At 39.6% G+C, this 27,072-nt stretch overlaps 1 protein-coding gene across 1 annotated transcript; it reads left to right on the top strand.

Moving 5' to 3' along the window:
- Positions 1-1,663: 1,663 nt before the first annotated feature.
- Positions 1,664-24,729, top strand: UBE2U (ubiquitin conjugating enzyme E2 U). Its single transcript, XM_063134880.1, has 10 exons — positions 1,664-1,732; positions 3,760-3,841; positions 5,135-5,227; positions 8,118-8,215; positions 9,719-9,845; positions 11,804-11,882; positions 14,475-14,563; positions 16,553-16,634; positions 22,275-22,372; positions 24,596-24,729. The coding sequence occupies exons 1-10, from the start codon at positions 1,664-1,666 to the stop codon at positions 24,727-24,729; spliced, it is 951 nt and encodes a 316-aa protein (XP_062990950.1).
- The last annotated feature ends 2,343 nt before the right edge of the window (positions 24,730-27,072 follow it).

Genomic DNA, 27,072 nt, shown 5'->3' with positions numbered 1-27,072 from the left:
TCACAGTCAGCAGCTTTGATAGATAACACCATCAGATCAAGCACTGTTTGTAGAATGTTTCCCAACAGTGGGGGAGAGGAATGCAGAGGAGTCTGACAACTCCGAGCTGAGCAATTAAACAAATTCCAGAGGCTAGCTTTCCTCATGTAAAAAGCACTAATAATAATGCCAAGATAAAATCGAACTTCAAACAATAGGGTAAAAGAATAAATAAATGAATTAAGATAAAAAGAGTAAAATTAGGCGGGCTAACAGGCTGCGTGTGTGCTGCCTCGCCCAACCGGAACCGGAAACCCCCATATAGCATGTTGATTCAAAGACCAGGAAGTTAGTGATGCTGAAGGAGGTGGTAGCTATTCACAGCAATGGCTGTGATCTTGAAAACCCATCCCTGGAATATGCCACATATATATCACATATATGCCATGTGTGTATGTACACAGGCATTATTGCATCAGTTATCCTGAGCCTTTCCAATGTGATTTTTACAGCTCAGAAAGAACAGAATATGTTTGAAAGTTTTCATGTATAAATCCTGCATAGGTTGAAAAATTAATAGGAAACTGCATTCCCCCCCCCCCAATTGAGAATTATTGCATCCCAAAGTAAAGTAATAGATCCATGCAATTGTTCAACCTACTTATGCTTAGGCAATTTCCTTATTGTCTTCAGCAGCTTCCTGAGGTATTTACAGGTGAGTTTTTTATTGAGCCATCATGCTGCCTCTTCTACAAATAACCCTCCTGCGTTTTCCCACCATTTCTTCCAACTTTTTTCTTACCACAGAAGATGCATTAAGAAAGAAAACACAAGTATAAAGTTGTAATAAAAGAAATACTTCTAGGAGCCCTCTGTCTGGAAGCATCCCTCATCTAGCCAAAATCTTAAATTCTTCAGAACTCCAACTCACAATTCCTTGCTGGGAAAGTAAGTTGATCGAGCCAAGCAAATAGGAAGCTGAGATTAATCCTTATAGTGAAGGGAAATGAAATTTAGCTTGTAACAGGCACTTCTGAACACTTCCTGTGTTTTTGAAACCCATTCTTCTGTAATCTAATCTCAGGAGAAATTGAGAATTGCAGTTTTCGTGTCTGGATGAAAAGTTCCCTATGATTGGAGGTGGGTAAAAAGAGAAAACAAAGACCTAGACCGATTGGTTGAGAGAGAGGACTACTCTACCAAGTTGTATCCTCAGTGGAAAGAAAAGCTGCTGTTGCTAGGTTACATACTATACACAGAGTCCGGCCTAGTTCTTGGTCTGCTTTTCTAGATTCTCGTTAAAGATGTTATGCCTGCAGCTGCTCTGCTATGTGTGTGTGTGTGTGTGTATAGATGAGGCAGATGAATCTCCATAAGGAATGGATAAAGGTTGACCTGTTTTCCCTGCTGTTTTCCCTTCGTCAAATATGACTGCATAACATCCTAGAGAATTTAATTTGCCGTGTTTCAGATCCTCTGCTTCAGGATTGCTTCCCCAGCGTAACTTCTAATTTACCATTATTTACAAATTCATCCCTCAGTTCATTTTATCAATTTGAAGAGAGGAAAATTGCTAAACCTTTATTTCTGTGGTCTTTAGAACAAATAATATCCTCTTGGTAAAGGAAAAAGAAAAATACATTTCCTGTGAAGCTTCATGATCAAGGTATAAACTACTGCAATTATGAATCACTCAAGAGCTTACTTATTACTGGAAAGAGAGTATATAGATTTTGAAAAAGCCAACATCTTTGTGAGTATATTTGATTCCTCTACTTTGTTTAAAGTCAAGATTGTGAGCACTCTGTTCATCAATGTACATTGATGGTGCTATATAAATAAATAATAATAATAATAGTAATAATCATTATTAGACTCCTCCACCTTACTGAAACATTGTAATATTTATTATTATTAATAATAATAATAATAACAAATATTGCAACGTTGCAGTGTCTGTTCTTTGTGTTCCATGAATCTAGAGACTCTGAAATAAAATGTTTTTATGGAAAGTGACAGGCTGCTGTGAGTAGCCTCCAGTTAGATGAAGAAATCAGCTATAAATGTTTTTAATAAAGAACTGAGAGAGATTATTATCTTTATTAAAAAGAAGGGTGGTAATTTATGAATTATGTAATCAAATGAGAAAAAAGTGTCTCTAATTCTCCCCACCCTTTTTTCTGACAAAGACCCAGTTCTCCCTTGTATATCTTGAATTATTTTATTTATTTATTTATTGCATTTTTACACCGCCCAATAGGCAAAGCTCTCTGGGCGGTTCACAAAAATTAAAACCGTTCAAAGTATAAAACAAACTGTATAAAAGCATGATATAAAATACAATATAAAAGTAGGATAAAATCAGCAGCAGTGCAGAAATACAAATTTGAAATACAAATTTAAAACAGCAAAATTAAAATTAAGTTTATAGACTGTTAAAATGATGAGAATTGCCAGGATCTAGTCTGCTAGGGCCTTAAAGCAGCTCTGATAGTGCTTAGGCTAGATAGTGCTTAGCTCTAGTATAGAGCTCTTAGGCTAAGAGCTCTATAGTCTTTCATTCTCTCTGCTTCCTGACAATAAAGTCGTCGATGCCATTTTTTAAAGCTTCATGACAGACCGAAACCTTACAGGTGAAGCCTTTACTGCAGTTTCTCCCAACTCGGTGTCTTCCAGATGTTTTGGATCAACTCCAAGCATTCTTGCCCATTGGTCATGCTAGCTGTGGCTGATGGGAGCAGGAAATCCAACACATTTGGATGGCACCAGTTTAGTGAATGCTGTTTTACAAGTTGATTTTTTTTCATCTGTCATGCAGCAGTTAAAAGCACAGGAGAGCTGCCACACAAATGTGCTAAGAGTCCCTGGAGTGACACTGTTGTCCAAGAGCATTTCTACATGAGGATGTTAATCAGCTGTTAATCCACTGTATCTACTTTCACTTTCGTCACAGAATTAAGTCTTGAGTACTATACAAGGAGTGTTTCCCTTCTTGCTTTTCTGCTACGTAACCTCTTGGTGGCACTGTGGTATAGTGGAATAGCACAAATATGCAAGAGGGAATTGTGCTTTCTTTCATGTTCTTTCACGTTCACAATTAAATGTTGCATTTCCTTGCTCTAAAAAAACTTGCCGGTTAGACACAGATGTCATTGTCTAAAGAATACATAAACAATTGTGAGTAGGGAATGACGAGCGCACAATAAATGCCTCAGGTAGAAAAATTGGGTTTTGCAACAAAGCTGCAGCAGCAGCAATCATCATTCATATGTACAAGGCAAACATCTAATAGCATTGTAGCAAAGCAATTATTCTTTCCTTAAATGGCTGCTGGGGTATGTGTACGCTATACAGCTTCTTAATGTCATATTGGTCTTTAAGATCTATCCAGTTTATGGAATTTTCTAATTCTCCCCTTCAGCACTTTTGTGGAGATGAGGAGGCTGGATGGACATACTGTTTCATCTTTTGAACAAGAATTAACTTTGAAATAACTTGAATTTAAGATAAACAAGGGCCAGATTAGAGTACTTGAACTGTGTGGAAGAGTTCTGCATCCCTGGATTGTGGCCTTCCAAATCATCTGAAGGGCAATAGGTTGGTAAAGTCTGGTTTAAACAAACCAGAGTCCCCCAGGGTGGCTTTAGAACAAACACAGTCTCCTCTTGCACATGAAAAAGGAGGAGAGGGATTCCCATTAAGTCTGAACTATGCCATTTTCCTAGTGAAGGAGAGTACATTAGTCAAGCCAAAGATTTTCATTTTCTTTCCTGTCTTTAGGGCATTTCTGTTACTCCTGTGACAGACAACTTCATGGAATGGGCAGCTGAAATCGAAGGACTGAAGGATTCCCTATGGGAAGGTAGGTGTTCTGTTTCCTAGGAATTCTACAGTACAGTTTGATATTACATTGCTAAAAGCAATGATGGATGCAATATTTTAATGTACTATAATGCTTACTATTTATATAGCCCTTTTGCAGAATGCTTTAACAGGGACAGACAACCTATGCCAGATGTTTTTGCCTTCAACCAGCCCCAGCCAGCATAGAATCATAGAACAGTAGAGTTGGAAGGGGCCTACAAGGCCATCAAGTCCAACCCCCTGCTCTATGCAGGAATCCACCCTAAAGCATCCCTAACAGATGGTTGTCCAGCTGCCTCTTGAATGCCTCTAGTGTGGAAGAGCCCACAACCTCCCTAGGTAACTGATTCCATTGTCATACTGCTCTAACAGTCAGGACGTTTTTCCTGATGTCCAGCTGGAATCTGGCTTCCTTTAACTTGAGCCCGTTATTCCGTGTCCTGCACTCTGGGAGGATTGAGAAGAGATCCTGGCCCTCCTCTGTGTGACAACCTTTTAAGTATTTGAAGAGTGCTATCATGTCTCCCCTTAATCTTCTCCTCTCCAGGCTAAACATGCCCAGTTCCTTCAGTCTCTCTTCATAGGGCTTTGTTTCCAGACCTCTGATTATCCTGGTTGCCCTCCTCTGAACACGCTCCAGCTTGTCTGCATCCTTCTTGAATTGTGGAGCCCAGAACTGGACGCAATACTCTAGATGAGGCCTAACCAGGGCCAAATAGAGAGGAACCAGTACCTCATGTGATTTGGAAGCTATACTTCTATTAATGCATCCCAAAATAGCATTTGCCTTTCTTGCAGCCATATCGCACTGTTGGCTCATATTCATCTTGCGATCTACAACAATTCCAAGATCTTTCTCATTTGTAGTATTGCTGAGCCAAGTATCCCCCATCTTGTAACTGTGCCTTTGGTTTCTATTTCCTAAATGTAGAACTTGGCATTTGTCCCTATTAAATTTCATTCTGTTGTTTTCAGCCCAGCACTCCAGCCTATCAAGATCACTTTGAAGTTTGTTTCTGTCTTCCAGGGTATTAGCTATCCCACTCAATTTTGTGTCATCTGCAAATTTGATAAGCGTTCCCTGCACCTCCTCGTCCAAATCATTAATAAAAATGTTGAAGTGCTTGTTAATATACACAAGGTTGTTAATATAAAGCTGCAATCTATACCCACTTACCTGGAAATAAGACCTATTGAATTCTGTGGGACTTACTTCCAAGTAAATTCACATAATTTGGGGCTGCAAATGTGCTTATATAATCATGTGTAATATATACCTTTTCTGTATTAGGAGCTGCACTCCAAATATCAATGAAGTACACCGAAGGCTACAATATCATCCCTCCATGCCTCACTTTCATCACTATTCCTTTCCATCCCAATGGTAAGGATGTTACTGATGGTAGGGTCCATCCTATTGTATCTGATCAGCAGCAGAGGCTGTGTCCTCATTGACCCAGTTTTGACTCTAGATATCACATAGATACTTCAGATTGTGTTTCAGCAGTTGAACATAATTCATTCACTGCAGCCTTATCTCAGTGATAGGGATCTATCTATTTACTACTGACATTTCTCCAAGGGCTTAGACCTGCATTTTGGCTTCACAGCAACCTTATGAAGTGGACCTGACTGAGAAAAAGCCACCAAAGAAATTTCATGCATGAACCATTCCAAACTGCTCTAGTCACTGGACCAATCCTGGCTTTCTAAAAGCTATCAACTTGAGAGCTAAACTTGCAATTTAGACAGGTGTCCTGAACATATATTCTGATAGCTCAGGACTAATACTGCATCTTGGAATACTTTTACATAAGTTTCCTTACCCTTGGTTTCAGGATTCCAAAGAGATCCACCAGTTAGAATTATAATTTACATATGTTCAATTGTTACAAGACAGATGTATTATAAACATATAAACAGAATGTTCCCTTAAATTGGACACACACAGCCTGATTTGGACAATTACTGTGTAGTATTCAGTATTCTGTTTTTTAAGCAAGGTGCTGGAGCATGTGGTGGCGACCTAGTTCCAGGTTTTCCTAGATGATGCTGATGAACAGATCCCTTTCAGTTGGGGTTTTGCCTGGTTTTGAGACAGAAAATATCTTAGTCGCCCTAGTGTGTGACTTATGCTGGGTGATGGAAGGAACGAGTGTGACCTTGTTGAGTCACACAGTTCTGTGACTTGTAGCACTCCCCCTGAAATAACAGCTTGGGATTGATCCTTCATCCTGCATGGTGCTGCTCCTGAAAAGCATACAGAAACAACCTGGTGCAAAGTACCACTTCTGTGTTGCTGCAGGGAGCAGCCCATCAGAACATATTATTCTGACATTGTTTGGTCTGCACTGGTTGCCTGTTTGTTTCAAGGCTCAATTCAAGATGATTGTTCTTACTTTTAAAGCATTAAAGCCTTGCACCCGCACTTGCCTTCCTTCCCTGGGGTTGCACGGGAAGCAAGGCAAGTGTGATTTTTCAGATGGGGGTTGACTGGTCCTCTCAACTCATCCTGCCCGGTGCTTCTTGAGAACTTTTTTTTAAAAAAGAAATGGGGGGGGGGGGAGGAAAGGAACGGGGCTATCCCTCACCCCCCTTTTTTTAATTTAAAGTTCCCAATATACGGAGCTCCACGTATTCAGATATGGGGGTTGATCGGTCCTTTCATTTATATTTATATTTGTTTCTGTGGAGCTCTGCAGATTTAGATGATGTGGAGGAACCCTGAAAAGGCAGGTTCCCTCTAATTGGGATTCATTGAGTGGTGGCCAAAAACTCCAAGACATGGTTTCTCTCATTTTAGAAAAAGTTTATTACGAGCAGTGCTGCAGCACTGCAAGGTGGTAACCCCTAGAGGATCTGAAGGCCTGCCCACTAGTTGCAGGCAAAGCTAACATACTTATAGGGTAACATCCTCAGAAGCAACAACAGAACTTCCTCATATAATAAACCAATCATAATATAGTAATAGGTGAACTTTTCAACCAGTGACAGGCAAGGATTGATATGCATGTGCAGAGTTCTAAGGACAGGAAAAACAAGACATGGATGGGTATTGCAATCCTAGAACATCTGTTCCTTGTGGTTACTACTGTTCCTGTCCTCGCCGGGAGGCTCACACTCTGACTAATGTGTCAACACTTCTTGTTGGTTGAGCAAGGGTTACTCAATATATTTTCAGTTACAGTTTGGATCAAATTGCTACAGAACTTAATTTCTAATAGATGGGGCTTACAGCAAAACGGTGGGCACAGATAAAACAGCCCATTCACTCATTTCTTCGACAGATGATAAAAAAGGGGGGGAGACAAATGGCACTGCTCCTCTACTCTCCCCCCTTTTATATTTTTTTAAACTTTTTTTTAGTTTTTAAGAGCCTCGGAGCCACCTCCTCTGTCAAAAAAGTCGGGGTAAATGCCCAACTTTTTTGAAGCGGCTTTTCCAGGGTTTGACCCTGGATGGCTTTGCATTTACGGCTGTATTTACGTCATCTGTCTGAAAATGGGATGATGCGCATTTACGGAGGTGTAAACAGCTGTATGGACAAGCTGCTGAATACCTTTAGAACAGCCTTCTCCTGTATGTACTGTCTCATGCACTTTGTTTACTAGTTGTGATCTTTTCTCGTCTGCTTGTGGGTTCCTGGTCGACAGCTGGTGGGCCACTGTGTGCCCAGAGTGCTGGACTAGATGGATCCATGCTCTTATCCAGCATGGCTCTTCTTATGTTATACTCCCTCAGTGAAGTTTGGTACATGCTTACTAGGAGCAGTAGTACCACCACCAACCTCATGGTAGAATTTTTTCCCCAGGGAGTCCTGCCCTGTAAAACCACTTTCAGAAGACATATAAAAACCTGGCGCTAAGGAGGCCATTATGGAATTAACTTTGCTGTCATTTTGCTTTTTTCATGGGTTATTTCCTGATTGGGTTATTTATGAGTTTCAGCTGATATGGTTACAGCAATTTGATTTTGTTTGTTTGTTTCTGCTGTTGTGTACTTTTTTATGTAGTTTATTATTTTCACAATTTTGTTTGTTAGCTGCTTTGAATTGTTTAATATCTAAAGTAGGGTATATATTATTAAAATAAAACTAACTCTGAATGAATAATCTTTCATGTGGCTAAATTGTTAGACATTACTGTTTGTTGTAGAGAATAATCCTTATTCAAAACTTTCCAATAGAACTCTTAAACCAAGTTTGGACTACCTTATTATTACACAATTTTGCAGACCTACATTTTGAACATTAATGCTTTTGTTCCCAATATAAGTCGATCCTAAGTCTGGGAGACCTTGTGTGGATTTTCTAGATGACCCTACCATGTGGGACACCAAGTTAACGATGACTAATATCCTACTTAGTCTCCAGGTAAAGAAAGAACTGTGAAAACATTCATTTCTCTTATGTTTCTTTTGCTAGTGGGAGAGTTAGAATTAGCTTTGTATATGCAAAGCCAGGATCCTAACAGCTACTTAGGTTCACTCAAGCTGCTAGTCCAGTTGGAATGTTTGCTTTTAAAACAATTTTCCTCTACCTCTTCCAAACTTGTTTGGAAGCTCCTCTCAGTTTCAAATGCAGTTTGACTTTGGGAGTGGGGGATGTTGAGGGAAAAATGTATACCACACACACTCATTTGGGCTCATACAGCTAGTTTCGCCATTCTCTGGATTCTGGCCACAGTATTGATTTCAAACCTAAATTCCATTTATATGAAGAGGGAATATTTATTCATGTATTTGCTTCACTGAACCTATTAGTGGTTTCACAGTCAGAACATGGAAATCAAAATAAAAGGAAATCTGTTTCAGTTGAAGGGGAAGAAGTAGTATGTTGCTTTGGATGCATTATAGAGCGGTTTGGTAAAAAAAAAATTCTTTGACTCTGTTTTTCTACTAAGATATGAAATATGAAACCGAATTCCTTGCTGTTTTTTTGACTCATGTGTTTACCATGCTCATTATTAACCTGTTTCAATACCATTTTGACAAAACTTTTTTTAAAAGCGTAAAATACAAGCAGAAGTAGATGGTCTGTAAAAGCAAGAACAGTAATAACATCCTTAATTTGGATATATGATGTTTTTGATGACACCTACAGACAGTGTGAATGGCAAAAGTTGATAGAAAGCTGTGTTTCAACCTTTTCCATCCACATAGTTCAGATGTTTAAGATCAAGCATTGGTCTACAAGGCTAGTATAACTTTGCAAGGGATCAGGGTGGACAGTGTAAACCACATGATTAGCTTCCCATCCTGAATATTTGCATACCCCGTGATAAAAAGGTACCTGCATTTCTTTGGTGTGGTTGAAGACACCCAATTGGATAAAGTCTAACAGAAAGTTGTAAGTGAATTCTTACCTTCCATGTGCATAAGGCAGGCAGAGCCTCCTGCCTTGCCAGGGTCAACTCAATGTTTGAAGTTCTTGCATGGCAACCTAAGGCCCTTCCCTCTTCCATTGGGGTATACAGCATCTATGGACATATGCTACTTAAGAGTAAGCACTGTGTATGGCGGGGCCTTCACAATTCGCTGCATCAAGAAGAGTGGAGTCCTTGGGAACTAATAACAAAGAGGGAATAGTTTATGCTGACCCACTCATTCCTCCTCCTCACATCCACCCCTTGGGGGTGGTAATTGAGAGGGACAGAGCAGAAAAAGAGAAGTGTAGGCTGACTTCACATGTTTTAAAAATCTGTATGCATATGTAGAGCAGGATTTGTGTCCTGTGTCTCCCTTGGCTCATCCAAAGAAATCATTTGAATTGTGTTTGTAACTTACTTTACATGTGTAAAACCAGCTTTACTCTTTGGTTGATTCTGGTGATTTAATAAAACTTTACAAACTGGTATGTACATGTATCTCCACACAGGTTTTGCTGTCTAATCCAGTTTTGAATAATGCAGTGAACTTGAATGCAGCTCAAATGCTACGGGACAATTATCCCCTGTATAGACAAAGAGTTATACAGTGTGTCAGAACTAGCCAGCACCTAGAAGGTAATAAACCTCCATGTTTTATGCTATTAGTCATAAATATATACTTTGAGCACCACAGGGAGTTTTAGAAGAAACCATTTAAATTGTGTGTGTTTTAAAAAACAACCCCCTATTTTATACGCAGCAGTAAATTTTAATTAGAGTGATTGGCAATGTAACTTGAGTATGGGCTCTCTAGGCAGATCTGTGATCTCACAAAGCACATTTGCCAGGCAATGTTCAGAGGTGATGCAGAGGTCATGAGCTAGAAATTGAGGGAAGAGTAACACTGATGTTAAAGAAAGTTAGGGTTGTTACACCAATGATTCCTTCAGATGCCATATGTACTCCATGGCATCAGCACAGTGAGAAGTATGTACACAGCAGTATCAGTGTTTTGCCACTGCTCTGCATTGTGATTTGAGCCCAAGTAAATATTACCACAACTTTGCCATTGTATTTGGATGTATTCTGCACCTTCCATGTATTCTGGTCAGTCTGAATTATGTCCCATGGACATATGTATAGCTCTGGACCTCACTCAAGATTTGGGACACCAAGTAGTGTGCTCTGGTCTTCATATGGCAAAATTCTATGTGAGCAATCCTTCTTTGAAGCCCTGTTTGGCTTTTGTCTCCCCCCAGCCCCCCAGTATTTATCTGCTGTGTTGGTCCTGGATTCGGTGAAGGATCTGAATAGTTAAGGCTTCCTGCATTTTCTTTCTCCCTAGCTCACCAGTTTTTATTATTGCCCTTTAAGAGCTCCTGCTTCTCTTGCAAGTAGAGATTGGAAGGAAATTATGTCTTTTTGAGTACTTTACTAGTCCACATGAGAGTGAAGGAAAAAGGCTCAGGGCTCTCATACAGATTTATTTACTGTGAGAGCATCTCTACACCAGTGATATATGGCATGTTGAATTAGTTGTATGTATTTTATGGTGTTTTTATTTATGTTGTACCCCGCCTCGATCCAGAGGGAGAGGCAGGTAACAAATAAATAATGATGATGATGATGATGTTTGTGATTGGCCACTCACAGAAGCTTGTGGGTTCTTTAGATGATGTTGTCAACCTCTTGCACACCTCCCATGCCTTTCCCCAGTTATCCCATTCTAAAAAAAAAAACTGGATATATCCCAATTCTTCTGAAATATCGCTGGATTTCCTAACGTGTGCAGCCAAAGTTGCACTACAAAGCACTCACTAGAGGGTGATGTCCCATTCAAGGCTATGAGCACTGAAAGGAGAGGAAGTTTCCAATTGCCAACCATGCGGTCGGCAATTCAAACCACATGATCGCCCTGTCCGCCCATGTAATGGAGCCCATCACAATTGTGCAAAGCAGCAGCCCCAGCAAGGCAGCACAATTTCCCCCTAATTTGAAGACTCTATGAATGTGGTTTCTCAAAGCAAGAGACATACCTTCCTATAAAGGTGTGAAGAGGGGAAAATCCAGCTGAACTTGATGGAACATTTTCAAGTTAAGGTGTTTAGGATTGCTGAGGGCAAGGCTGAGCTACAAGGCACTTCCAGGTTTTGGGTATATACTGTCAAACTGCATTCTTCAGCCTTGTTAGACCCATTTCAGTTCCTCATTGAGCTCAATGCAATTGCCTGTGGAATGGCATTATGTGTGGTACAGCTGCATATCTCATAAACCAGACAAGATCAAATGTGGCACTAGTTGCATAAATTAGTGTCCACACATGATGGGTAGACAGCAGCAGTGCTTTTTCAAGCTGTTGTGATTGTGCAAACAGCAGCAGTACATCTCACACTTGAAAGTGTCAGTTCACAGAAACATTTTATCTACTCAATCTTGGCCAGGTCGTGAGCCCATTAACATACCTATGTACTCCCACAGGTGATTGCATTGGGCCCGACCAGCATCTAAACAGGGTTTTAGTGTTTCATTTAGGTAACATGAAATGATTGGACTTCGTAAATGCCCATTATTTGAAAAGTTCTTCTCTTTTATAGCTCATCCCAGTTTGGGAAGATCTGGCATTTCACTTAAGTTTCACCATCCATCCGAAGAATATGTTCCTACCCAAAGGAGGTAATAAATTAGAATTTAAGTTCCTGTGAATGGGCCACAAGGAACCCAAAATGTTACAACCATCCAAATTATGGCAACTATACAGATTAACTCTTTTTGCCTATGACTGAATAATTAGTAATTATCTATTTAGCATCCTGCACTTCAAGTAAAAATTCTCAAGGTGGCAAATAATAAAATGACGTAAACCACGAAAATCTAAAAGAGCAAAAGCAGCATTAAAACAAACACATACATATTAAGAGAATGGACAAAACTGTAATCAAAATCCTTCATACTTTTGGAATGCCCAGGCTACCTGGCACTAAAATGACATCAAAGTTAGCACCAGTCAAACTTCCTTGGGAAGGGCATTCCATAGATGGGCACTAAAGCAAATTCCTGGTCACCACCTGACTAAAAGCAAATGGCATGGGGGTATGGTGGAAGGCGCCTGTCTGATAATACCTATGAGGTTTGGGAAGGCTCATGTGGTAGAAGCTGGTCCTTCAGGTACCTGGCTTCCAAGCTTTATAGATAATCATCAACACTTTGAATTGTGCCTGAAAATGGGACTGGCAGCCACTGGAATTGTTTCAGAACTGGTGAGATATGGTGAGATATAGCCAGTATATGATCCATATAATCTGTGCTAATTGAAGTTTCCAGGAAGTCTTCAAAGGCTCCGATGTCAGTGAGGCAGTCAGCCTACTCGAGGTTTCAGTCTGAACCTGTCAGAACTCTGTAGGAGTTACCCATGGCTGATAGCTCCTTTAGGGTTCTGAGTGTTTCTGACTGAAACCCAGAGCAGATTCTCCGTCCCACTGACATCAGAGCCACCAGCCTCCACTGCAAACAAGTGAAAATGTCAAGTACATCACGCATTCCTATATACAAAACACCAATACCCACCTAACTGCAAGGTTCCTTAGCCCTTTTAAAAGCATGAGCAGCGTGCTATCTCTTCACACTGACAATGCTCTTAACCATCCAACAACTGACATTCTATAGATCTTTCTTCACACTGAAGCTCCTAGTAGCAGGAATGTAATTCAGGTGCAGATCTTTCAGGCAAGGTGTATCTGGGAATACACACAAATCTGTAGAGACCCTGGCACAGCTTTTCTGTCCTGTGGAATTCGAAAGGTTTGGCCTTCAGTGGAAGGGATGTTAAGAACATATTAGGGCAGTGTATGGTCTAGGAGGCCAAAAGTCTTTAAAGTTGAGGATACTCAGAAAGTTAAGAAGTGCCAATCTTGCTGAAGAAGAGTTTATAGTGGAACAATTTCTCACAACTTGAAAGAAAGGCAAAAGAATAAAGTCTTTGATGAGCAGCTGCTGACATTTTACAGGAGAGCAAAAGCAAAAGAGGAGCAGAGTGAAGAGCAAAGACATCAAATAAACCAAGAATACTGATGGTCATTGTGCTCAAGATTCTTGTCATTTCACGAGACAGTATGTTGCTAGTTTCCTTCTTCTTGAGCTAATTTCTGAAGCCTGCTGAATTATCTTAGACAGCAATAAGCCCACATGAGAGTTGGAGCATATGCACTGTTCTTTATCTTTGAACTCTTTATGAAATTACTTTGGCCGTTTCACTTTTAGTTGCTTAATTATTGTGATTCAGTGATAGCCTTATTTTTACTGAAGCAAGTCCAATATGAACAAAACAGTACATAAAACCCCAAGAGCTATTTTTACAAAGGCTGTATGCAACTTTGCTTTCTTTCTCATAGGTTTTCCCCCTTCCCCCTTGACCTCTGCAGGTCTGACAAAAGATGGTTGTTGTTCCTGGGAATCATGTACCCTTTTTTGCAGAAGTCATCTCAGGAGGCAAGATCATGCTTGTCTTAAGTGAATCTCCCTCTAGGGTCCTTCAACTCCACTAAAAGGGAAAGCCTCCAGAGTAGTTTTGCAGGCAGGAATATCCCAATCTTTTTTCTTCAGTTGCAAACAAAAAGAGGGAGGAGGAAGCCCTCCCCAGCTCACAGGTGGAAACTGGTCACTTTATTTTCTCAATGTGATCCCTTCCATGGGTAGAGTCACATCAAGAAACAACAAAATGAAGCAGATTGTCTTCAAATGTTGTCACGTTGCAAAAGAAAAAAATGCTATGACAATTCTGGAAAAGTCTGCATCTTCATCAGCCTGATTCACTTTGAAGTTTGTGAATCACATACAGAGGAGGTATCGAATGGAGAAAAATGTGGCTTCTTCATATATAGATTTATAAGTTGTTCATGTTGTTGGTGGTGTTGTTACTTTCAGCAAATCACAGCTGCTTTTTATGAGGAAACCCTTTACATTTCATGTGTTTATTTTATAAAAGGGAATCACTTATTTTTTAAGTAAAAGATCCATCTGAAAGGATTTGGGTGAGAACCAATCCAGCTTTATCAAACTGAAAGTACGTAGGCAGGTCATGGGTTTCTTTAAACTCCTGCTGTTTGGTCTCATTTGTGTGTGGAAGATGAGTAGTGAGTAATGCAGCCCTTTAAACCTCTTGTTTATTCTGCTGTTTTGTGAACCATTCTGCAGGAAAGTCTGTGTCAAATAACTAATTGCAATATCACCTCTGAAAACTCATCTTTTGTTTCAAATGTATGTTTTCAGAAAGTTTACAGCTGTATCATATGAAGATTATTATTTGACATGGGTTCAGATTGCCACCTCAAAAGCAGCTAAAGATTTTAAAACCCCAGGTAAGCTGACGCTTTTAGTTTTAGTAAAATTAAACATTGCATGCCTGATTCTGATCTTGTGCTAGATTTGAATAAGTGCAAGGGCTCATTCTCATGACCTCCCAGTATGGCAGCTGCAGATTTAAGTCAAGCCATACAGACTTCCAGGAGTGCTGTCATGCACTGAGGAAGTTGTGGAACAAAAGGTTCCTCATGACTTTGTGATATTTTGGTTGGCCCTAATAAAAGTCTTACAATACTGTAGTTTTTGGATTTTTCTTATAGACAAATGCAGCTACCTTTCTTCTTCTTCTTCTTCTTCTTCTTCTTCTTCTTCTTCTTCTTCTTCTTCTTCTTCTTCTTCTTCTTCTTCTTCTTTTTAAAGAAGGCTGTGTGTATGACAATACCACATGCAGAATTACTTAATTCATAATAGCTAGGTGAAAAACATATTGAAAAGCTAATCTTGTGACAACTAGCAAAAATGTACATTGATATATATGGCAGAATGACTGGACATCAGCACAGATTAATGCCAAATTAGGTTTTCATAAGGCAAGAAACTTGTGAAAATGTACCCGACCCCTTTCACTTTGACCCCCCCCCCCCGAAAAGTAACATCTGTGAATGAGGGCGATGGTGGAATAAAAGTACCATAGGATTATGAAACAGGTTTTTTTAAAGTGTATATAAGTACATAAATATAAGGATGAGCTTTAAAAAAAATTAGTAAGTGAATGGCAGACAAAATTCCAATCAAGCCTGTTTAGAATTAGCCAGGCATTCATTGCGCCGACAAGATGATGACCCTGAGAAATGAAAGGACATGTTGCTTGCAAAGAAGACAATTCCGAGAGTATTCAAGCATGATTAAAAACTTTCTAATGTGGTTTCAATGTATTCCTGAGAAATTCATATCTTTTTTGCAGACTTTCTAAAAAATTAGAGAGAACATGTTGTGCAATACCAAAAGTCGGGCAAAGAGGGCAGAAGGTTGCATCCCTGAATTGGTGCATATACATGTATATAGCTCAACAGCGTATTCAATATGTAATACCTGTAGTCAGGGCTGATGTCAGTGGTAAGCATGGTTGGGCGCTTGTCAAGGGCCCACTGGCAAGAACCCACTGGACTTGCTCCTCCTCTTCATCATTGCAACCTGCTTGTTTACCTGTCTCTTGCTCTGTCCCAGACAAGGGTAGTGATGATGATGAGGAGGAGGAGCGGTAGATGCCACTTGCTCACTGGTTCTCTGCCTGTCAATCAAACAAGTAAAAAACAGTGATGAGAACGAGGAGGAGGAGCAATAGGAAGTGGTGGCAATGGTCAGGGAATGTAGACTCACTGAGGGAGGGAGCCCATGGAGGGTGTTTTTCCTAAGAATCCTCAAAACCTGGAGGTAGTACTGCCTGTAGATAACTACTTTGCACCTGAGTCCCTTATTTATTTGTTTATTTTATTTTAAATATTCATAGTTTCTAATAAAATAATATTCAAATCAGCTTACATAACATGGAATAAAATCCATAAACAATATCAGTAATTGACTGAAGAGCAGCAAGGACAATAGGTAATTAAAACTTTAAAAAGAGACAAAGAACTGTTAAAACACTGAAATTTAAAAGAGCAGCAGTAGTGGCATAATTCAAAGCTTCTGTGAGTAAATAGGTTTTAACTTGTCTCATGAATAATCAAAGGATTGGTACCTCCCTTAATTGCCATGGAAGGGCATTCAAGAAACAGGGTCCCATCACTGAGAAAGCTCTTTCTCAGAATGCCAATTGCCTAATCTCTGCTGGCAGGGGAAAAGCAGGTCTGAAACTAACTTTGTACATTAAGATTGTTTCATATCAGTGTCTACAGGGTTCATATTGCTTATTGAAGTCTTCCTTCCACTTTGGTACCACGCAGAAAGGCATAAAGAATGCACAAGCTTGTTGATCTGATATTTAATATTTTCACTGAACATACTTGTTCTCATATAAAAATTATTTCCAATTGTCTTTCTAGTGTTTGAAGACCCAAAGTTCATAGGAAATTACTACGACTGGATTGCAGACAATGTGGCCAAAGGAGAATGGGATGAAAATATGTAGGTATCTTATGAAAGTTCACAATGTACACACCTTGCAGCCATGGCTCAGCAAACATGATAGCAAATTTAAGGACATGATATTGCTGTGATACATGCACTTCTAAAGTGAAAAGGTGTTAATAATAGATCAAAGTGTATGCCTTTAATTATTGAGTCATAAAATCAAATCATATATAATCTTGTAACAATAATACTGTATAGCAAGGACTCCATCTGCATCAAATCCAATTTGCACAGGATCCAAACATTTTCTTTCACGGGCTTTGCCTCTTGTGACAGTTTCATAGCTTTTGCAAAGCATGGCACTTATTGGCTGTTAGAGGCCGTGTGTGTGTCCCTCTACCTCTAACCCCAGAATAAATAGTAATCCTGATTATAATGTTGCAATTTTTGTGAACCTCCCAGAGAGCTTCGGCTATTGGGCAGTATAAAAATGTAATAAATAAATAAATTTACATAATATATGTGATATAGGTTATAGCTGTATGGAATCATCTGTTTTGAGTGTCTCACACTATATATATATTTAATTGGTTTTCAAATATACTAGAAAAGATTGCAACTAATTATTTCATATATATCTTTTATATGTATGGTGTGAAAAAGCACGTCATCTGATAGTTTTGCCACAAGTGTATAGAAGGCCCAAGAAGCTCTAATTTGGGGGGTTCAAATGGAAGGAAAGCAAACTATGGACTAAATGAGTTTATTTTTCTTTCTGAAGAAACTCGTATATGATAGGGTTAATTTTTCTTTGACACAACTTCCTTGTTTTATTTCCTTTCACAGAAGTTCTTTGTTTTATGTATTTGATAATTGCTTCATTATGTACTACCACAGCATCCTACGTGACCCAAGAAAACATTCCAAAAAACTAGGATGTCCCTTTTGACCTATCTGTCCTTTTATTTATTTATTTATTTATTTACTTTAGCATGAACAGGCTGGTGCTTTTTGAGAAAACAGCCTTAGCTGTGAATCAGAACAGCTTTTTCATGTTAATTTCATAGAAGCATGAAAGGAAATTGCTATGATTCCCCCCTCCACACACACACACACTTTCAGTTGAACTCATGAGAGTAAAACAGCCACCTTCCACTGCCCCCTGGTGGTAAGATACAAGCAGTTCTTTTTACCTGCTGCTAGGTTTGGATGGTGAATGGCTGATTTCCCTAACCATTGTGTGTCAGGATAAGAGCTAGAGAAATCCCGGTTGTGGCTTTGCTGCTGAAATGGTTGTCTTCAGGCACAGCACCCCCTGCCACGCATCAGGGGGAAGTGACCTGCTTTGGATGTCCCTGTGGGCAAGGGGGATAGTTGAAGGAAGAGATTTGTGAATGAATGGTCCAGCAAGACCTTTTAAAGTGTTGACCCTACTGGGAGGTGCCATTTGTGGTCCACTTGAGGCAGCAAAGTGTCATGAGGCAGCATTGGCTGTTTGAGCACTTTACCCTGAGCATAGATTGTCTATCAGATATCTTCTGCAAAGGGTGAAATGTCATTTCACCCTTTGGAATGGCCCAGACTGTGGAATGGCCTGCCAGAGGAGATTCGTCAACTTGACAGTCTTTTAGAATTTAAAAAAGACATAAAGACTGATCTATTTTGGCTGGCCGATCCAGTGAAATTTTAGAATGTTTTTAGGATGTTTTAAGGATGTTTTAATCATGTATGGTGTGTTTTAATCAGTTTTTAATGTGTATTTATATCATGTTTTTATACTGTTTGTTTTATACTTTGAATGGTTTTAGTTTTGTGAACTGCCCAGGGAACTTCGACTATTGGGTGGTATAAATTTATTTATTACATTTATATACAACCCCATAGCTGAAGCTCTCTGGGCAGTTTACAAAAGTGCAATAAATAAATAAAAATAAATAATTTTTCAACTCAGGCTTGCAAGCAAGCTGTACTCAGGTGAAGTTCTGAGCCATTTCTAATGTCAGTATACTGAAAATAATAATTTTACAAGCATCATGAATGTGTATACTGGTTACTGACTATATAATGCATATAATATATTAGAAAGTAATAGTTTTGAAAATCACCATAAGCAAAGACTCTGGCAATTAATATTTCAGCTTAACATGCAGAAATGGTGATGTGAATTTGCTTAAGGATGAGTTCACATATGTGGCACTGGATTTCACTGTAAAGTGCTCTGTCTTCTAGTGGTTCCCCTATGGCAGACAATACATGTTTTAATATTTACAGTTTCTCTTTTACGATGTAGCTTTGGATAGGAAGAAAAAAACAGCTTGACAACCATAATTTCAGCTACACACTATATATATATATTATCACGATGATTAAAGCTAAATTCATAAAACATTTTAAAATAGATTGCAAGGTTATTTCCTTTTATGTAGCATTTGTTCCCACAAACTGTGGTGGGAACAGTCAGCCACTTCAAACTTCCCCTTTACCAGCTTGAACCATGAAAATAACCGATTGTCTGGAGGCTCTAACCACATTGTGAGCTGAGTGGACTTCCAGAACTGGTGGGGAGAAGTTTAGAATATACCATTCAGCTCAGCATGTAGCTGGAGCCTTTTAAAGACTGCCACTCAATGCAGTTGAAGTTGCCACTGGGGATCTTTTGAGTTGATGACTGCATGTTAAGTGGTTATCTGTTTTCTCATTCTGATGCTTCATAAAGTACTGAAGGCAATGCGTATTACTGAACTTGTCTGTTGGTAAACTTCTGACTTCTACAGAACTCTTTCGAACTCTGCCTGAAAACATGTTGTTTGAAGATAGAAAGCTCTCAAGTAGTCATCAACTATCACTTGTCTCATAAAAGCTACAATTTTTTTCTGCTGGTTCTGTCATTTGCTGAACCCAGTAAATAGCATTATGCACCAACATGCTACATAGCAATTCCACTTACATTAATAGCATCTTTAAATGAGTGATTTATAGCACGCTCGTGACTGGCCACTCACCGAAGTTCACGGATCATTTTGATGACATTGTGAGCCTCCTGCACGTCTCCCGCTCCTTTTCCCAGTTAATCCGTTTAAAAATAAACCTTGGAAAACCCAATTTTTCTGAAATATGTTGGGATTTCCTACCCTGTGCAGTCAAAGATGCGCTATAAAACACCCAGTAGAGGGTGCTGTCCCATTGAACTATATGGGCTGGGAGGTTTTAAATTATAGGCCACGTGGTCACTGCTCTCTTTCCGTGTAATTCAGCTCATTTCAAATGCGGAAGAGAAGGTAAAGAAATGCAGTTTCCCCATCTGAAAGCACTCTAAGTGATCCTAAACATTTGTTCTTTCCTGGTATATCTGCTACAATGTCTGGAACACTAGCATTTTGTTCTGTGTTTAGATATTCTGCAGGTGTACCAATTGATGTTCCCCTTCGTGAGTGTCTTTGGCAGATTTAGCAACTCCTATGACAGACCATCAGATTTTCTTTAATGAGGCATCAATTATCTAAAAGCAAGATTCTTGGTCCAGCTTCTTTATCACAGCATGATGAGGAATTGCTGGGGTGAGGCTGTACAGAAATGTGTGGGTTCATTTTTCATAGGCTCCCATTAAGTGCTGTGGGACAAACTAAGCTGGCTGCAGTTTGGAAGTCTTTGGGGAAGAGAAGGAATGGGGGAGGGGACTCAGTTTTTGTCTGGATATTCCAGACTCCAGTGTTTGGGGTAGAGAGTAGGTTTTGTCCACGGTCAGTATGTTTCCTGACTCTGGGTAGTTCTACCTTCACTGACAAGGGACTTCATGGGAGATGTGTGTAAGTTTGCGTGTTTGCAAATAGATCACACACACACTGGAAGAATATACACCCTGCAACAAACAAATATACAGGCATACGCACACACACACACACACACGCTATTGATTAGCAGTTTTATTAATTTTATTAGCAGTTCTATAAACTTGCATCACCTTTTCTATTTTTAAATATTAGTGTGCACATGAACATTTTACTTCAAACTTTAATAGTGGAAATGAATATTTATTTTAGAATTTCAACAAAATCGATTTCAACAGAAGCTCTTTGCCTGACTTTACAGTTTTATTGTTTTCTTCTTCTCTCAGTTACCTAGTGAGTGGACCAAATTAATTTCTGTTGCACAGAAAAACCTTTGGTTTATCCATGTGTACCAGACGGTGTACTTTGAAACTATATATATAGCAGTTTCAAATAACAATGACAAAGTTGCATATGGAGATAGATATAAATTTAAAATTTGTATTGTGAAGGGAGTTTCCAGTTCATTGAACAGTATGGGAGAGAGCATGAGGATTTTACCAATAATGCTCAGTGAAGACTTTTGAGTATAAAGTATGTTTTAAGGAAGGCTCCCCCACAATTTTTTTGTAGATATCTAAACCATTTATGCCCTCGTGTGGCTGAAAGGAGAATAACTAAATTACACATACATTTCATTGAAAGTACATTTTTGTTGTTATAAGAGGGATAAATCAAGAGCTTATATAGACTGTTCATGTTTTGAGTGATCAAGGGACCCTCAGCTTCACTGGTTTGACTTCCTTTCCATTTATGCCTTGCCAGGAAGTAGAAACTGGATTTTTCACAGCAAAGTACAAATCATGCTGGCCAACCAGATTTTCTCTCCCTAGCAACCACTTAAGCAAATTATGTAAACTTTCGTGTGTAAACAATTCTGTCATAGACATTTGTCTTATCACATCAGTGACATCAGTAATGACTCAGCTCCCCTATGTATAGCTGCACAGTACAAGAGAGAGAGAGGGTGAGGGTGAGGGTGAGGGGAGTTTTTAAAGATTAATACAAATGCCCAGGACCACAAAATTGTTTATGTCACTCATTTAAAAGAACTTTGAAGACTAACCCTTCTGCAACATAGTATTGTCCTTGCAATGTTAGATGACCTTAGATGTTGAGTGTACTAAATGCGGAGGTTCATGCCGGGAGCTGCGCTCCATCAGGTACTGCAGTCCCAAGCCATGTAAGACTTCATAGGTCAAAACCAGCACCTTAAATCAGGCTTGAAAACATATAGGCAGCCAGTGCAAGTGAGCCCAAATCATTGTTATATGTTGAGACCTTCTTGTCCCTGTTATCAATCTGGCAGTTGCATTTTGTTGAAAATTGTGGTCGCTGTAAATGGCCATTTATGGCCACCATAGTTTTCAACATTGGTAGATCAAGGAAAAGACAGAACCTCCATCTTCCTTAAAAATGGCGGCTTTCATGGAGGACAGACAGCTGCCAGTCATGACTGGGTGGTTCAGGTAAGACCTGCAGATGGGCTGAAGAAGTGGCTTGGCATCTTCCCATCCTGGATTGGACCTGTTCCGCACCACTTTAGCCCAATCTGGTCCCTATCCAGATTCAGACCAGAAACAGTGTACAGCCCTAGTTAAAGCCTATTTTGTTATTTTGCTGAATGGCAGGTAAAATTCTAAGTATGTTGCAAAGCAAGGCCTGTATTGCTTCATTCTTGCATGATGAAAAAAAAATTTCAGGTGAGAATTCTGGTGTCCATATCTTAAAGCCGTTTCTTGCAGATAAGACCAACTGAAAATCAGGTTTTACTGCTGATGCTATAGCAATAAATAAGCCCATTTCTGGTTGTGCTCTGAATTATGCTCAGTAGGGCTCATTTTCCTGGGGTTCTTTTTCATTTCAGTTTTCGATTTTTTGTCTATGAATTTATTGAAAAACAAAAGAGACAAAGGTTGTTAGAAAGCCGGACAAGCAGTCACCGTAGCCTAAGCCCATCTCCAGGTAAGACAGGAATATTTATGAGCCTTACAAGGTGTAATAAAGTTGTTTTTTATTTGTTGAACATGGTCTTCTCACATCCACCCTTAGGGCTGTACCTTTTTGTGGTGAACTTACATTTTCCCAACATTCCAGTTGCAGCAGTTCATATCTGGGAAAATGTAACTCTTTGTTACACCCTTCCCACTGTAAAACTCCTGGGAACATTCATCTACCAACCACACACCCCACTGTTTGGTGCAAACAGCAAAAATAACACCACACCTATCTGCCATTTTGTGAGACTGTTTTCTTCTCTTTCCATCCATTATGATCTTGGTATTGAAAAGGGACTTGCGGCGGTAACACACGAAGGCTAAAAATGATTGGGACACACTTTGAATGATTATGCCGAAAGGCCTCGTAATAAATTTCAGCTGCCAAGACGTAGCATTCAATTTTAATTTAAACAGGTCGTGTAAACACTACTGTGGGACCTTTAGTTAGTATTTTAATTCTGGACCCCATGTGTTTACTCCTGCTCCCTGTTAACTACAGCAACAAATCAGGAGGAACAAGAGTTGTCTGCCAGTATGTATGTATTAAACTTTTGTATAACCTGCCTTTCTTCAATGAGCCCAAAGTGACCAACAACATAAATTAATAACTTAATCTTTGAAAATCAGTTTCACAGCAATAATAAATACAGTAAATTAGCCTTAAAATATTAAAACAGTGAAGATAAAAAAATGTGAATGATAATTAAACATAATGTAACCACAACTATTAAAACCACTACAAAAAGGCTTGTTTTTTTACCATCTTAAAGACCATTAGAGAAGGGATGAGATAAGCCTTCCTTTGGAGAGAGTTTCAGAACCTCTGCACAGCCACTGAAAATAACACAACTAGCTGTATTTTGGGGGCCTCTGAGGGATGGGGGGTGGGGGGCTCTGACAATTAACTCAATTGATGGGCAGGTTCACAGTATGGAAACAACAATCAGTTCCTTGCCACCCAACTAATAGCTATTCATGTGGGTAGCGGGCAAAAGTGCCTGGTGATTCTCAGAGTGGGCTGCATAAAGAGTGTTTTGAGGGCTAAATCTGGCCCATGGGCCACAGGTTGCCCACATATGTCTTACTAGGAATATAAAATACTGTATTAAAGTTATAGCTTATCTTTTCACTGTTGAAAATCATGTAACCCTCTTTAGACAAATGACAAAGGTATGAGAATTCTGTTCCTACCTCTTTGTGAAGTGCATCATGTGAAGGAGTGCTCTACAGGAGTCTCTTTTGCAGCATGCTGCCCCTCCACAGCCATGGGTGCTGCTATTTATGTTCCTGTTAGGAGTAGCCTTGCACTAGGAGGCTGGAATGGAGGCCCTTCCAGGTGTGTCTAAATGCTCAGAGGGTTCATCTTCTGCCTGGATCAGTGTGCAAAGAGAGAGAAGATTGTTCTGTCAGATTGAAGAGACTTCCCAAAATGTAATGACCCATCCTTGGCAAATGCTTATCAATCTTCCCCTTAACTACACACCCTCCCTAGGCAATTATTTCTATTCCCCAGATTTGCAAGACAGGATACTTTCTCTCAGTTTACATTATTGCTGCCGCACTGCCTCTTCTCCTGCATGAATGGTATGTGTGAATCTCTATCTTCCCTGTGACTACATTTTTAATAAATGGAAAATGTTACACCCAGGCAGTGTACATCAAATACCAGTCCTTTAAAAACAACAACATTTAAATGTTTATTTACTTTAAACTATTTCTAAACCACAACTTCATCTTAAAACAGATTCAGGGCGGTGCACATAAAATCCCAGTTGTTATTTCCCCCACCCCTTTAAAATCCAGTGTATACATGTTTTGAGAAATGTTTGCATAAGAAAAGCAGTATCTATACCAAGAACTAATACTTAATCAATACTATCCCAAATATGTTATATTCCCATATACAAATAATTATATGTATATTATTTATTAAATTGTCCATATACTATATCAGGAAGGGTCACTTTAAATAACTACAATTTTCTCAACATATGAAAAGACTATTTTTGTTCTTTAGAAAAAATAAAAAATGCACGTTACTACACCACTTTCCCCCCTCTCTCTAAATAGCAACAATACACAAATACTACAATGCTCCATACTTCTATCTACTCACAAAGTTTTGCAAACTGATTTATTTTGTTCATTTATCCCTTTTGTTTCCTTTTGCATAATTCCTATCATGCAGTATCTGGATCTCAAAGGACTTCTGCTTTCGAACTTAAGAAGCAAGCCAGAAGCCAAGATGAGGAGCAATGGGAGAAAGAAGCAGAAGATCTAGTACTCTGGTCTACAAATCTTGATCAAAGAGGATGGGATTAAACTATGGTCACCAGTATAATTCAGCTTAAGCAAAACACTTATTGGCTTGTGCAGTAGGACCAAATGTTAGATATTAATCAGGAGAATTCTTATGCAGTTTGACAAGATGGTGATTCTCAGAAACTGGCATGTTCTCGTGGTTTAGGCTCTTCAGTCAGCCTGAATCACAGCCCCTAATGTCTTCTCGTTATAAAAGGCTACGCAAGTAGACAAGCACATGGACAGGTTTTTTTGGGCAATTCAGATAAACCTAGCTTGGCTTTATTCAAAGTGTTTCATTCATTTTGGAGAAAGATCACAAATGAATTTTAGTATCATTTTAGCATAACGGAAGGGGTTGGGGCCAGACCCCTTATGTCATTTGGCTCACTGAGGGCCGGTTGGGGTCATCTGGTGCCCCACCCGAATCCAGTTCACCACCTCTGGTTTAGATCATAACTGAGAGCATCTATACTTCTTTCACTGGTAGCCTTGTTTACATATTACTTTATCTATTGGAGCCTCGTAAGTTATTCCTGCTTTCACAATTGGTTAAGTAGTTCATTCCACCTTGCCATTCCATGTTTGCTGTCTATTGACCTCCTGTAATCCATTTATCCTGAGTCACACCCTTCTTCCCACTCTCACCTTCAGATCTGAACTTTGTATGCCTATAGCACACCCTTAAGGCGCAGTGTCCACCAGACGTACACATCAATCAAGCCCAAAACAGAGGGTAGTATCTAATGCAACACTACCGCTAATGTAAATTATGCTGCACTAGTGTAAACAACCTCTAACACAATGCCAATAGAGCTAGCTGGTCTGATGGATTTTCTAGGGGAAACATTTCCTGCATATTTCCCACCCACCAGCCAGCCATGATACCGCAGCCTGCAGCTCTTCCTGGAATCCTTTCCCACCTCCCCACCATATGACAGCTGAGAGTAATTTTCATATCATTCAAGCCTGGGATGATTTGCTTCCTGTTTCCGAGCTCATTGGTGCTCTTGTGAAGCTCACATTCATTGTCATGGGGTTTGTGCAGGAAAATGCCCAGATGGATTATGACTTGAGGTTAGTGTTGGAGATCACAGAGTAACACGATAACTGTAGGAAAGGAAACAGAGGTGTGGAGTGGAGACGTGGCTCATACTGCATTGGCAGTGACATGAACACATCATTGATCACTTTTGGGCAAGACAACCACTGACCTGATTCTTAGAGATGTACCTGTGGCATACTTGCTTCTGTGTCAGGTTATTCACAGGCCATTTTGTTACCCTTGTGCTCCTTGTACTCAGAAAGGATGGAGAAGCTCAAGAGTAGATCATGATTGGACATGTACACGGATGCCATCCACAGCCAACAGTTTGGGTGGTGGAAAGCTTTTCAGTTCTGTTTCCCTTCCTATGGGCAGCTCTCCTTTGGCAGCACAGTCTGTCTCTCACCATGTGTTTGTGCAGTGTCTAGTATGGGTGGGCTGTGATCTGTGCCAGGATTACCAGAAACTAGTGCACTATAAATATATTATTTTTTAAATGATGGATTATTTGGGCCCCCGGTCATCCCACTGCTTTTTCTGCTGGAAGGCCTTTGAGAGCAGCTTCTGCAGGAACACATGCCTTGAAGATGGTTAAAAGGTTTAAAAGATAGCATTATCACAGGTTTTTCAATTCAAAGTAACAGAGACATCAGGCATTCTTAATCATAAGTTGGCTTTGAACAAATGATCATTAACTCTACGAGCAGAACCAGGCTTTTCCGTTTTGTGCATTTTTATAGGAACTGTTTAACCGCAGGCCCTTTTTATGAGTTCTAGGATCACGAGGCTTAAAGAGGGGACACAGCCAGGATTTAGACGTGGGAGGAACAAAGTGTCAAACTGAGCGTAGCTCCACATGCACATCTGGGACCATTTAGAAAGCGTACACTTTGTTTTTAAAGTACTTCAACTGAGTGCAGGCAAGTAGCAGCACTGCTGAATGAAACCCAGCAATGTGAATGTGAGAACAATACATTGTTGGGGCTTACTTGACACTCCTTGATGGTGGCCCTGTTCAGCAGTAGATGTAGGACACTGGCATGGGAAGAAGCTTAGCAAATTCCTGTGGACCACCATGCTGGCATTTCCCTAATTTCAGCATTGTCAGCCCTTCCAGCTGATGAAATTTCATGTCATAAAGTTAACAATCTAATTGTAGGCAGAGTTAGGCAAACCATACCTAGGTTAAGCATGCAGAGCTCTCCATAGAAATGATTTGTACTTTTTGTATCAGTATTTTTCTGATTACATGCTTGCTGTGTGAAGAGGAATGCTGTCTTGGCAACATCTGCTAATTTGTGCAGTGCTCTATTCGTGCA

Source organism: Elgaria multicarinata, chromosome 1 (genome assembly GCF_023053635.1).
Source record: "Elgaria multicarinata webbii isolate HBS135686 ecotype San Diego chromosome 1, rElgMul1.1.pri, whole genome shotgun sequence".
Taxonomy (NCBI): domain Eukaryota; kingdom Metazoa; phylum Chordata; class Lepidosauria; order Squamata; family Anguidae; genus Elgaria; species Elgaria multicarinata.
Note: the sequence above shows the minus strand (reverse complement) of the source record. Positions and strands in the feature narration are given on the sequence as shown.

What these genes read in the sequence shown, in the direction of transcription:
- UBE2U (XM_063134880.1), top strand. Translation starts at nt 1,664, where the DNA reads ATGAATCACTCAAGAGCTTACTTATTACTGGAAAGAGAGTATATAGAT. An exon ending in GGAGAATGGGATGAAAATAT is followed by an intron (nt 16,635 to 22,274) that starts GTAGGTATCTTA and finishes TTTTCATTTCAG; the next exon opens with TTTTCGATTTTTTGTCTATG. An exon ending in TAGCCTAAGCCCATCTCCAG is followed by an intron (nt 22,373 to 24,595) that starts GTAAGACAGGAA and finishes CCTATCATGCAG; the next exon opens with TATCTGGATCTCAAAGGACT.